Source organism: Patagioenas fasciata, chromosome 2, assembly GCF_037038585.1.
Source record: "Patagioenas fasciata isolate bPatFas1 chromosome 2, bPatFas1.hap1, whole genome shotgun sequence".
In the NCBI taxonomy this organism is placed as follows: Eukaryota; Metazoa; Chordata; class Aves; order Columbiformes; family Columbidae; genus Patagioenas; species Patagioenas fasciata.
In genome coordinates, this window is record NC_092521.1 from 94,758,574 (window position 1) to 94,770,745 (window position 12,172).

General features: G+C 43.4%; 1 protein-coding gene across 8 annotated transcripts in view; it reads left to right on the forward strand.

Annotated features, from left to right (window-relative positions):
- Positions 1-12,172, forward strand: part of PHACTR1 (phosphatase and actin regulator 1) — a 318,656-nt gene that overhangs the window by 300,043 nt on the left and 6,441 nt on the right. For all 8 annotated transcript variants that reach the window (XM_065832917.2, XM_071804574.1, XM_071804572.1 and 5 more), the window contains 2 exons: positions 7,751-7,891; positions 11,154-11,230. In XM_065832917.2, the coding sequence (XP_065688989.1) occupies positions 7,751-7,891; positions 11,154-11,230 (218 nt within the window). The remainder of the gene's footprint in view (positions 1-7,750; positions 7,892-11,153; positions 11,231-12,172) is intronic.

The following is a 12,172-nucleotide window of genomic DNA, read 5'->3' on the forward strand; positions in this document are numbered from 1 at the left end:
CCTTGTTCTCAGCTCACGTAAATCAGCAGAGTTCTCTGTCATGAATGGGGTGATACTGCTGTTGTCTGCAGGAGCTAAGAACTGGGCCCAGAGCGCTGTAGTATTATTTTTAAAACATTTAAATTCCTGACAACGATTGCAGGGATGTTCTCACATCCTCTTATAGCACTGCCTGGAAGATCCTAACTGCATTGCAGATGTTTCATAGGGCTTAAGCTTTGCACAAAAGCTGGAAATACTATTTTACCAGGTTTTCCATTTCCCTCTACATTGAAGGGTAAACATGTGCAGGAATCCAATCCAAAGGTTCATGCCATTTGATAAACAGCTGCAGTGGATAAAAAGCAAAGCCGCCCATACCCAATCTGCTGCCTGAGAAATGGAGGTTTGCTAACCCAGCCAGCATTATCGCTGTATGGTTCCATCCTCCACTGTTTTGTAGGAAAAGTACAAAGCACATGAATTGTCTGTTGCAGACAGAGGCTACAGCTACTTGCTAAACTAACACACCCTGGCTACCACAGCATCACAGCAGTGCCTGCTCCCTGAAACCTCAGCAGTCTCTTTGCCTTGGTTGCACGTTCAAGTCAGAACAGCAGTGAGAGCAGCGACAGCCCAAGCCTCTGGCAGTCAGCTCCTTGATGTTCATATCCCCATTCCCGGCCACATTCCTTTTAGCCTTTTTTAGGTCCTTCCCAAGAAAATATTTTTCTCCCCCATGTTTGTGAGGTTGGTAGCAACATGATTTAACATTGTTTTATTTTGATTGTCTTTTTAAACTGTTGTAAATCGTTCTAGTGACATATTGTAATTTTAATGAAAGAACCACAGGCATGGTTCAACAAATTTTTATCTCACCTACTAAATATACTGTCATAAAAGCTGAGAAACCAGTAGAGGAAAGAAGTGAATAAAGCATGCAAGTGGATAGATAACAACTAGAAATGCCAACCACCTAGTGAATCCTGCAAAAATTGTTGTTATTCCCCAGCTGTGTCTTGCATAAGCATGTCCCAGGTGTGTCATTGTGTCTACAGCAGAGTGGCAGACTCCTTCTGTCGATTTGTATTGAAGTCTTATTACCAAATGATTTTAAACCTCAAATCAAGCAGAAGTTTAATTGAGCAGAGCAGGTGTTTTGCCAAGCAGACCTTTCAGTCTGCACTAAGTTTTAACGCACACACATGCCCACAGGGTAAATTCAAGATAAGGAAAGTTCCACTTTGCCGCCTTGTAACCATGTGGAGTTGTTACTAAGAAGGGAAGGGGGTTCTGCAGAAGCCGCTGAAAAGGCTTTTGACCTTGTACTGTAGAAACTGCTACTGTCCCCGGTTCTTTTGGTGGCATCATTCCAACTCCAAGGGAACAACCTACACCATCCATTAAAAAGCTGTTCTTAAAATTCCTTCAGCACTGAAATTTTGTTATAGTACTATGATGATAAGTTGTAGCATGACATACTGTAATAAGTAAGATTTACCTTGCTAGGTCTAGATGCCTTATTAAAGTTAGCAATAAATATCCAGTTGAATTCCTCATCTGGACAGGCAATTTCTAAAAATAAAAAAATAAAAAAAAAACAGGTGACCTGTAGCAAGCTGCCCCTTTAAGCACTTTTCATCCTCTCAGACTCATGTAACTCCAGATTAACTGGGGATAGGGAGTAGCTGCCATTCAAAGAACAGAAAGGAGGCAGATACTGCTTGGTACAGTTCCTCTGTAGCTCGCGTTCCTCCTGCCCAGGGAAGAAGAGATGAAGCATATTTGTCTGTCACCTGCGATGCCCATGGTTGGGTTTGCACATCCAACCACTCCGTGCTCCTTCTTCCTGCCCACCAAGCAGCTTTGTTTGAGTGGAGGGGCATGTGAATTAGGAGGGTTTTTCTCTGAGCACTGTTCTTTGCCCACAATGTGCAGAGGCCTTCTTGGAGAAGAGTTGCCTCCACAAGAAGGTAATTCTGGGCCCCCAGGAATTACTACTAAGAATTTATCCTCTCTGAACCATGGTGAATTTGGCCAGGCACCAAGGCAATTAACACAAGCCTGAACTCCCCGTGAGGATTTCCATTACAGACAGAGAGTCATAGCCTGGATTAACATAACAGGCTACAAATCACGTGCAAGGAAGAATAAAACTCTACTTTTCTTACCTTCTTTTCTTTCGAATAGCATCATGCTGCCCATTTACTGCTTCCTATCCCCCATTGTCAATAGCTAATTTTTCCCAGTGATCTAGCTTGAAAATTCAAAAAATCTCATAGCAGTAATAACAACAACCAAAGTGATGAGGTGCGGCTGTTTCTTAAAATCCGTGCAATAATCCGAAGTCTTTACTCCCATTAAATTCCTGCCCCAGTACAACTTAAACTCTCTTTATTGGAGAGCAAACTGATGCCTCACTGGGAAATGTTTTGCTTTTCAATCTTTTCTTTAATTGACCTCCACTGGCTTGCATCAGCACAGACTGTTCAAAATAATGAACTCTTGAGAGAGGTGGGACTCATCAGAGGGAGGTGAGAGGAAGGCAGGAGAAAAAAGGTCAGAAAAGAAAAAAGGTTAGCGGCTAATTTGGATAAGCTGCATTTATAGTCAGAGGGAAAGGTCTTTGGGGCATTTTCATTGCATCCCTCTCCTATGTCATACCACAAAAGGTGGGGAGCAAAGGAGAAGGGGGGTTGTGTGCACTGCTAGTTAATATCTGTACATTTTCACCTTGGATTCTTCCCTAAATAACAACCATAACATTTTAACGAGGTAACAGAGCAGGCAACAATGAAGTGACAAGACAATAAGCATCATTGTGACTGAAGTGGAGCAAACTCAGCATTTCCCAAGGCTGGACTGACAATAGTATGTTGCCCTTCACTTTACCTGGTGGCAGTGCTTGGGTTTGCTTCACTTCCCATGCCAAGAAGAAAGGTGTTTGTGTTAAACATTCTCTTGCAAATTGGCTTAGTGTCAAAGCTTGAAACGTGTCCATTTTTATCTTCAGTGATCCAGCATATACAGAGGAAAACTTGACCTCCTGTGACAAGACATGGGGGGTCCTGTCCTCATTTACGCTACTTTTGCATTAATACAAATCCATTCACTTTGAAAGGGATTTTGCTCTGGTTCACACTCAAATAATGAGGTCACTATCTGTAAAGTTCTCCTTCTCCCTCAGCTCACAAATCTTCATAAATAGAGAAATAGAAATGTATATGCCCAGAAAAAGTCCAGACACACACATGCACATCCCTCTGCCATTAACACAAGTAAGTAAAAAAGGGTCTAGCTCGGTGATTAAAGATCCCTTTCTCCCCTTGTGGAACACCACAGCCTTGTGCAGGTGATTGCATCGTATCCTTGACCATGTCCTTTTACTGCAAGTTTCAAATGTGCCCTATTTTTTCTGCCCATTAGAAGCAGCAGAGCTCAGTCTCGGGTGTTGCCCAAGAAGGATTGTGTAGCATTAAGCAATTTCAACCCAAGAGACTGCAGCTCACACGTCATAAAAATAAACTGCAAGGTGAGATCTCAGGTGAGCTGTGCCCTTATTGTGAACAGGCATTGCACTGACACCTACAGTAGAGCGACTTAAGAGTCCGTTAGCAAAGCTATTTTCCCAACTATTTAAGAGTTAAGGGTGCTCTGGACAGCCCAGACGTACTGAGAGACCCTCATGCTTAGCAGCTCCAAAGGAATCTCTGCAATGGCATAAGAAAGAGGCAGGGCAGTTTGTTAAGCATTCAGTTTTAATTAATCGCTTTTAGAAAACCACTCAGTGTGATTGTCCCTCACTGGGCCCTTTGGTTTAATGTACTGAATACATTTTGTGTAAGTGTATGTATATATGTAAATATATGTAGATTTATGGCTATACATGAACTATGTGGTATAAGCTGTGCATTTCAGGACTCTTTCACAGCCAGAGCACTGGCACGAGAGTCAGTGCACCTTTTTTCTGGGTCACCTTGAGCTGGTTGCTCTGTCTCTGTGCTTTGCTTGCCCCAGCTGCTGTGTGGGGATGGAGACACTGCCCACCACTCCCATGGGCTCTAGAAGAACCTGGAATTACCCTGCTTGTAGGTTTCTGAAGCAAAGGCAGGGCATCTAAAAATAACACACAGTAATAGTTGTATTGACTTCAGAGGAAAAGAAGCAGCAGCATTTAGTCTGTCTTACATTGAGGTGTCACCTAAGAATGAAAATGCACAGTAATGCCAAAGTTTCATAATGTGCTCACACCTTTGGCATTTTTTTCACATATAACTCAGTGCAGCATTCATCACACCCCCCAAAGGGTTACAGTGAGTTTCAGTGCTGTGAAATGTGCGGCTGATGTACCTAGTTTGGTTTTTCTCCATTTGCGAACATGAGAACTTACCTCAGATTTGTCTTATTTTGTCATGCAGACCTTAACATTTACTGTCATTTCTTTGCTTTTAACCTGTACCCAGCTCACCAAGAAAGCCAAATTAGCTGTTTGAGACCCAGTGCAGCACTGAGGGAAATACCAGCAGTGAATTCACATTGCTGGCAAAAGTACCCCTGCCTCCGTGGCTCTTGGTGCTCTTGTGCTCTCGACTCTGAGGCATCAGCCGGGCACAGCACGTTTCAGTGCATCAGCAGCCACCTGCCTTCTCCTTTGTACAAACTTGCTAATCACTTAGATTAGCACAAACCCGAAAGCCGACTAGTGTCAAGAGCTGACAGAAGCTGTGAAATAGAGCCAGTCATTTTGTGAAAGCCCTCTGCCAGCTTGGAAAGCTTATAGGAGCTACTGCTTCCCTCGTAGCCATTTAGGAACACAGAGCTTAATCCACAGGATTTGATATTTTGTTGATGTCATCATACTCCATGTAATAAGACATTTTATTTTTTAAAAACTTCCATCCTAATCTGAAACAACATCTAGGCTATGTCCAAAAATGAGAAAAGCTGAGAATTGTACAGATAATATCGGTGATTCATCCTTAATTTGTGCTGTTGTAGAGAAAAGAAGCAGCTGATGCAAGTAAAGATGGAGTCTCACCCTTATCTTTGAAATTTTGGGGTGTTGTCATAATATTTCAGCATAAAGATTATTCCCATAGCCAGGGCTTAGATTTTAAATAACTGGAAGCAGAATTCTGCTGTGCTATCCGAGTAATAATGCATTAGCGCATACAAATCTGCAGCTCCTAACACTGGGTCGCTAAGGAAAAACTACCCATTTGAAATCACATTCAAGATGAGTCGTAGGATAGAGAGAAGTCTCACTCGTAGCGTAACTGTGATTATACTCTAAGCATGGTATAGCAGTTTGGTTTGCTTGTTTTTCTTAAAAGCCCATCTATGAACTGCAGTGTGTATTTGTCTTGTAGGTGACTTAGGCGTAGGTAGCAGGGCTGCAAGCTGAAGAGGAAATCCCATTCTGCTAAAGTGAAAAATAACATTTTTAAATCTATAGGTGTTTCAGTCTACTTTCTGACATGGTACTGTAGCTCACAGATAGGTTTGTCCTGTTGTCTAAGAAAAAAAAAGGTTATGCCTACGGTGTATGTGTCGTGTTTTTTTAAAAAAGGTCCCCAAAACCTGTAATCTGAGTTCAGAACAGCTTGCTAACCCCACTGCATACGTGCTCTTTGGCTGGCCTGAATGTCAATATGTAAAATGGGGCTTTTCTTGGGAAGCTTTTGGAAGAAATAGGAGGAATGTTGTGTGACAAACACACGGAGCAGCTCACCCCAGGAAGCTTCATGTCTCCTGTAGAAGAAGGTGGATGTAAGAAAACTGTCTAGTGTTAAGAACTTTGTGGTATTCATAAGTTTCTAATTTGTTCATTTTCAAACCAGCCAGGAGATCTTTCCCGATTCCTGTCCCTGAGCATAGAATCACAGAATAGTTTGGGTTGGAAGGGACCTTCAAAGGCCATCTAGTCCAGCCCCCTGCAATGAGCAGGGACATCTTCAGCCGGATCAGGTTGCTCAGAGTCCCGTCCAGCCTGACCTGGAATGTCTCCAGGGATGGGGCATCTGCCACCTCTCTGGGCAAACTGGGCCAGTGTTTACTACCCTTATTGTAAAACATTTCTTCCTCATGCCCAGCCTGAATCTCCCCTCCTTTAGTTTAAAATCATCACCCCTTGTCCTGTCTCACAGGTCGGGCCTTAGTGCAGCTCTGCACACTCTCTACATGAGGTGTTTGAACCCAGTTCATGAGTACATGTTCAGGGCTATCTGTGTAAGGAGAGCAGCCCCACTGTCAATTCTCATCACAACTATCTTTTCTAAAAAGAGAAGAGAGAAGCAACTATCTATGCCAAGAATAAGCATACAGGGATTTAAAGTCAGAGGCAGGATAGGGTGGTGAAGCTATCTTGCATCAGCACCTAAATGCTGGAGAAAGGTGGGATTTCAAGGATCTTTTTGTGATCTCACAAATTTTTCACCCTCCACTTAAGATCCTGGCTCTTTTGAATCTTAATTCTCCCTGGAAAATGAAATACAGGGAAATGAGATACTTATTTTGGGAGGAAGGTGGAATTGCATGTCAGGATCCAGGAGCCTAAATGGCTTTCCAGTATAGAGTCTCGAGCATTTTCTGAAATATTCAGACCTTTCACTATTCACAAGGGTGAAGTATTGTAAAACACACCTATTTCTAATGAGTAGGAATAGCGTGATATACTGATACTATTTTTCCTCATATATCACGATTACAAATGTTTCACTCTAATGGTGAAACTTTTGCAGCTAATGTACAGCCACATGCACACACATATGTAGCGCCGTCTTCAGACACACTTGTGTAATTGCTTTTGACACCAAGCAGCATGCTGTGCATCTAGGGAGAACTGATCGCTGAAAGCCAGCTCCTGCCCCTGGCCATGCAACAGGCTGTACGATACGTGGACTACCCGCACACTACCGTTTCTAATTTGAGAGGAGAGTTTTGTCTGTGGCTGCCTGTTCTGCTCTGGAATTTGAAAGAAATGCTTTGGAACAGTGAAGATGCTTTCTTGATGTGATACTATCCACCCTTGCAATTGTTTTTCTGGTGTTGTGGTATGTAATGTAAACTTAAAAGTCAAATACACTGTGACACAAAGTTGAGCTGCAGTGCACAGTGAAAAGTTCAATGAGCACTAGTCACAGAATCACAGAATCACACAGAATCACAGAATGTTAGGGATTGGAAGAGACCTCAAAAGATCATCTAGTCCCATCCCCCTGCCGGAGCAGTCATCATCCTGTCTGTATTTTCTGGAGGTAAGGACAAATCTGCAGAGTATCAGAATGGTAAGAAAAGTCGCTTGTCACCTTTTGCACATAATTGAGGGCAGGAGGTGCTCGGTGCCTTTGCCTGACTCTTCCCAGGCAGCACAGCAGCACACACAGCAGCTCAAGGCTGGGGAGCATACAACCTCTGCACATCGTTTTAAAGTTGTGTTGTGGTCTTTGTCTCTTCCTGAGACTTCCGTGCACAACGAGACTTCCTTGTATTACATGTCATTTCTGCTGGGGTCTCCAGCCGCAGCTGCTTCCCAAACAACAGTGGGCTGCTCAGGCAGCAAGGTAGGAGATGATATTCAAGGTGCTATAACAAGAGGTTATCTCCCAAGTAGCAATTTTCTGAAAGGTTGATTAAAAATCGGTACCGGGAATGTCTGAACCCTCTTGTTATCATGACTATGGTTGTAGAAAATAAATCCCCAAGCGGCACTCTGCAAGGAAAAAGTAAAGAAGTCCTGATGTCTTTTTCCACTCCTTCCTCAAACCTGCAGCTGAGTCAAAGGCCCACGGTAGAAGAGCTACGTGAGAGGAAGATCCTCATCCGCTTCAGTGACTACGTGGAAGTGGCAGACGCACAGGATTACGACAGGAGGGCGGACAAACCCTGGACACGACTCACAGCCGCTGACAAAGTAAGTGGAGCAACTTCAGCAGAGCCATGATCGGAATAGCTAGAGCGTGTCATGGCAAACAGCATCTTTCAGGGTGTCAAGGAATAAACGTCCACCTGAGCTCCCTTCCCAACACACCTGTGATTTCTTCCCATTCACAAGGCTTGTTATTTGAGTCATAAATCTTTGGCAAGAAGGCTCCTATATGTGTGGGACACCAGGAGCAAGCCTAATGGCACTGTGCCACTTAGGGGATAATATGAAGCCCTTTGAGGAGAGGTCCCAAACCCCGTTGCTGGTTTGTTGGTTTCGGTCTTGCCACATAATGCTGCCAGCTGAGAGCTCCTGCAAGACCAAGCAGAGCGGTGTGACAGCAGCACTTGCCAGAACTGCTGTGCCAGGACAGAGTAGGCCTGGCTGCACAAATGGCAGCAGGTCAAATAATTGGCAAAAGCACCTCCCACTGAAGCCAGGAAACTTCTCTTTAGTGTATTACGACAGGGGTGTTTACTCAGGATTTCTGCCCCATTCCACTGAGTATTTCAAGCACTAAACTGAGATCACATGAGCCCTGCAGATGAAGGAAGGCTGTGTGTTTGGTATTGAGTAGGCTGTCCTCAGCACCAGTGGGACCTTACCTAAGTGACATCTCTTGTGGCAGCACTGGCGGCAGAGAAGTTAAATTGCTGGCAAATTATAACAGTAATATCCTGAGGGTCTTAATGGTGCCTCAGGAAGAAGACTTAAACATTTTATGGCCACTGTCAGAAAAGCAGACTATGAGACTGATCGGTGACTTTAGTCTGTTTGCTTTGTGGAACTCATGCAGCAATGGAGACCGTGATGTCCAATATTTAGAGACGGGAGCAGGATTCCTGGCCATGCCACTCATTGATGGTACTCTTGGTTTTTTTCACAGAGGAAGGGGCAGCCTGTTCTGCTTGTGTAATTTTATCAAAGGAGTTGTATAGTTTTGTGACCACTGGTTTTCTTCTTGACAGATGGCTGTTTTAGTTTAGCTTTGGATAAGTTAATGTAGCATAAACTGATTTGAAAAAAAAAAAATAAAATCAAAACCAAAAACTTCCTCTAGATTGTCCACAGACCATAATATACTGGGTTAAATTAGCTTTTCCCATTTTACCTCACCACGTTGGACAAGACCTTATTCAACTGACTTGGTTATATTCTCCCAGTTGTTAGATGAGGGAAGGAATAAATCTCCAACTGATTCTGCAGCCTTTGAGAGATCCCTGTCTGGGATGAGAGGCATGGAGAGATGTTAGCTGGGAAAAGAGATTTGGTATCCAGAGAGGTCCTTCCTCACCCTATGAAAAGAAGGAGTATTAAATACCACTATCAAGGGTAGCTTGGTAAAGAATTCATTATTAAGGCAAAGTACTTTGAGGTTACTTTTTCTTTTTTATAATGCATGTGCTAAGTCCATACACAGAGCAAAGGGCTTCAGTTCTCCAAATGACCCTTTTTCTCAGCAAATCAGGAGAAGAAGAAACATTTGTCATTCTAATATTAATGTCTCTTATGGCATAAGGAAGCAGATATCTTGGTTTGGGGGGTTTGGGTCATGTAGGCAGTATTCTGATTTCTACCATTCAGATCACCTGTTTTTTTCCCACTACCATGTCCGCTGTTGGAAAAAATAGCCAGACAAATTGGAAGCAACTCTAAAATGCCTGACAAAGCTGCGACATCCTGTAAAAGATTATTTTCTTCTAGAGCTTTGATTCAATAACCATCTTCATTGGTCAGCACAGGCTAGATTTATTGCAAAAATAGATTTTAGTAATGGACTTCTCTCTTTGTCAGTAGATCTTGCTCTGTGTGCTGGATGTAGGGAACTGCCTTCAGTCCAACTTCATCTTTACCATTTCTGACTGCTAGGGGAATAAAAAGAGCACTTCTAAATCCCTCCAACAGAAGAAGGATGCAGGGGGGAACAGATTTCAGACCTTGTGAGAGCCAGCAGCCCACGTGGCCTCTTTCACAGTCACTTAAGCAGCAAATTGGTGTGCTGAAGGTAGGCCCTTGAGCTGCTGCATTGCTATCGCTCTGTCCTGATAGATGGAGGCAGAGCCTGACAGGCATTTCTAAGGTAAATAAAAACCCGAAGCGGTGCAGAAGGAGCACAAGGGGCATTTTCTGTAGATCACACTCACAAAATCTATCGCTAAGGACTTGTCAAGGCAAAGGTGGCTGGACCCATGGCGGTTGCAAAAGCCCTCTCTTGGGCTTATGCTGTTCATACGAGTTTAGATTTCCTTCATCAAGAAAAATTCCTGATAGAGATGAGTATCGCCAACTGGAGCAGCCACATGCAGCCACTGATGCTGGTGTTTTCAGCATCCCATGGAAAGGCAGCAGCACACAGCTTGAATCCCTGGGAGTGTTTGGCCACACCAGCCACCTTGCACATCTGCTCCATACATTCCCAGTGAAACCCACTTATGAGCTGCGAATATCTCATGGCTGTCAGAAGTCTTGATGTTGGGGCTTGGGACTTGAGCCCATTCTGCTAAGCACCCTCTCCACCACAAAACAGTGTCCCTCCAAGTCACCCGTTGGGTTTTTTTTTTTAATTCTTCAGTATTCCTCTTGCTACCATCACCTCTGGTTTTCTTTTCCCTCGTGGACAAACCATGGAGGCTCTAGGTATCTGGGTCTCCTGCCTGTGGCTGGTTTTCTCCTGGATTAGTGCATTGAATCAGTTCAGCAAATAGCACAGCTGGGTCAGAAGGGAGGCAGAGGGCAGGCAGGAGGACAGGGAGCCTGGCTCTCCTCTTTCCCTGCTAAGTGAGCTCAGCCACTTCAGGTAACTTCACTTGAGGAAATTCAGGACTACATAAAGGCAGGAGGCATCTCAAGTACAAGTCTGGTGAGATCCAGGCCCAGTTTACTCGCAGTCCAGCTCTGAAACAGACTGCAGTGTTTGAGAAGCTCCGGTGCACATTTTTGTCTCATGCTTATGCTAATTCGGATTTTGTACATTAAAGTTTCTATGTAATAAGCCAAAATTGGCTTCTGTATCTTGTATTGTCTATGATACATTTTCAAATCGAGTCATTCAACTGCAGCATTTATCTGTTCACTTTATGTGATTTAGAATGTGTTTATCTCTTTTCCTTTTCACATTTAAAGTCTTTTTATATGTTTTTCTTTCTCTCTCTGATAAAAGCTTCACTTCTAATACACTGTTTTGAGAACAAAGTGAACTTATTTTGATCTCTCTCATTTATACATTTATGAGTTTATTTGTCCTTTGCAGGCAGCCATTCGAAAAGAGCTTAATGAATTTAAAAGCACTGAAATGGAAGTTCATGAATTAAGTAGGCATCTAACAAGGTAAGCTGAGATGATTAATTTTTTAAGACTATCAATGAATACTGGTTTTTTTTTAAAAAAGAAAAAAACAACCAGCAGATGTTTCTCCAACACCCACTGAACACACCATGAGATCTAAACAACATTTAGAATTAGGGGCTGTAAAAGAAAGTTACACAGACGACCTGATGCTGCCTTCTTAGGTGGCGGTATGCAGGCACATGCCATCTGTTTAATAAAGTGTAACCTCCTTTTATTTTATTTTTTAAATCCTCATGCTCTAGCTGCATGTCTGTTCTTCTGATATCAAAAGTAAATAGTGTGTGTGTGTGAAGGAGGACGACAGGGAACCTCTTGTAGAGCCAGTACGTAGCCAGGTATGAATGAGTGTATGATCATACCCTGCTGAGCGTGTGGATGTTCGAGGCTACACACGTCCCAAGCACAGATCTCTCAGTCCTGCCATAGGTGATGCGGCATAGTATTCGAGAAACACTATTTTTTACACTTTTAGAATCATTTTGGTTGGAAAAGACCCTAAGATTGTCAAGTCCAACTGTTAACCAAACTCTGGCACTAAACCATGTCCCTAAGAACCTTGTCTAAACATCTTGTAAACACCTCCAGGGATGGTGACTCCACCCCTTCCCTGGGCAGCCTGTTCCAATGTCTGACAACCCTTTCCGTGAAGAAATTTTTCCTAATATCCAATCTAAACCTCCCCTGGCACAACTTGAGGCCACTTCCTCTCATCCTGTCACTTCTTACTTGGGAGAAGAGACCAACGCCCTCCATGCTACAACCTCCTTTCAGGTAGTTGTAGACAGCGATCAGGTCTCCCCTCAGCCTCCTTTTCTCCAGGCTGAACAGCCCCAGTTCCCTCAGCCGCTCCTCATCAGACTTGTGCTCCTTATTAGTTAAAAAGGTAGAGACAGAATGAATTATCCGTGACCCCAAACTAAC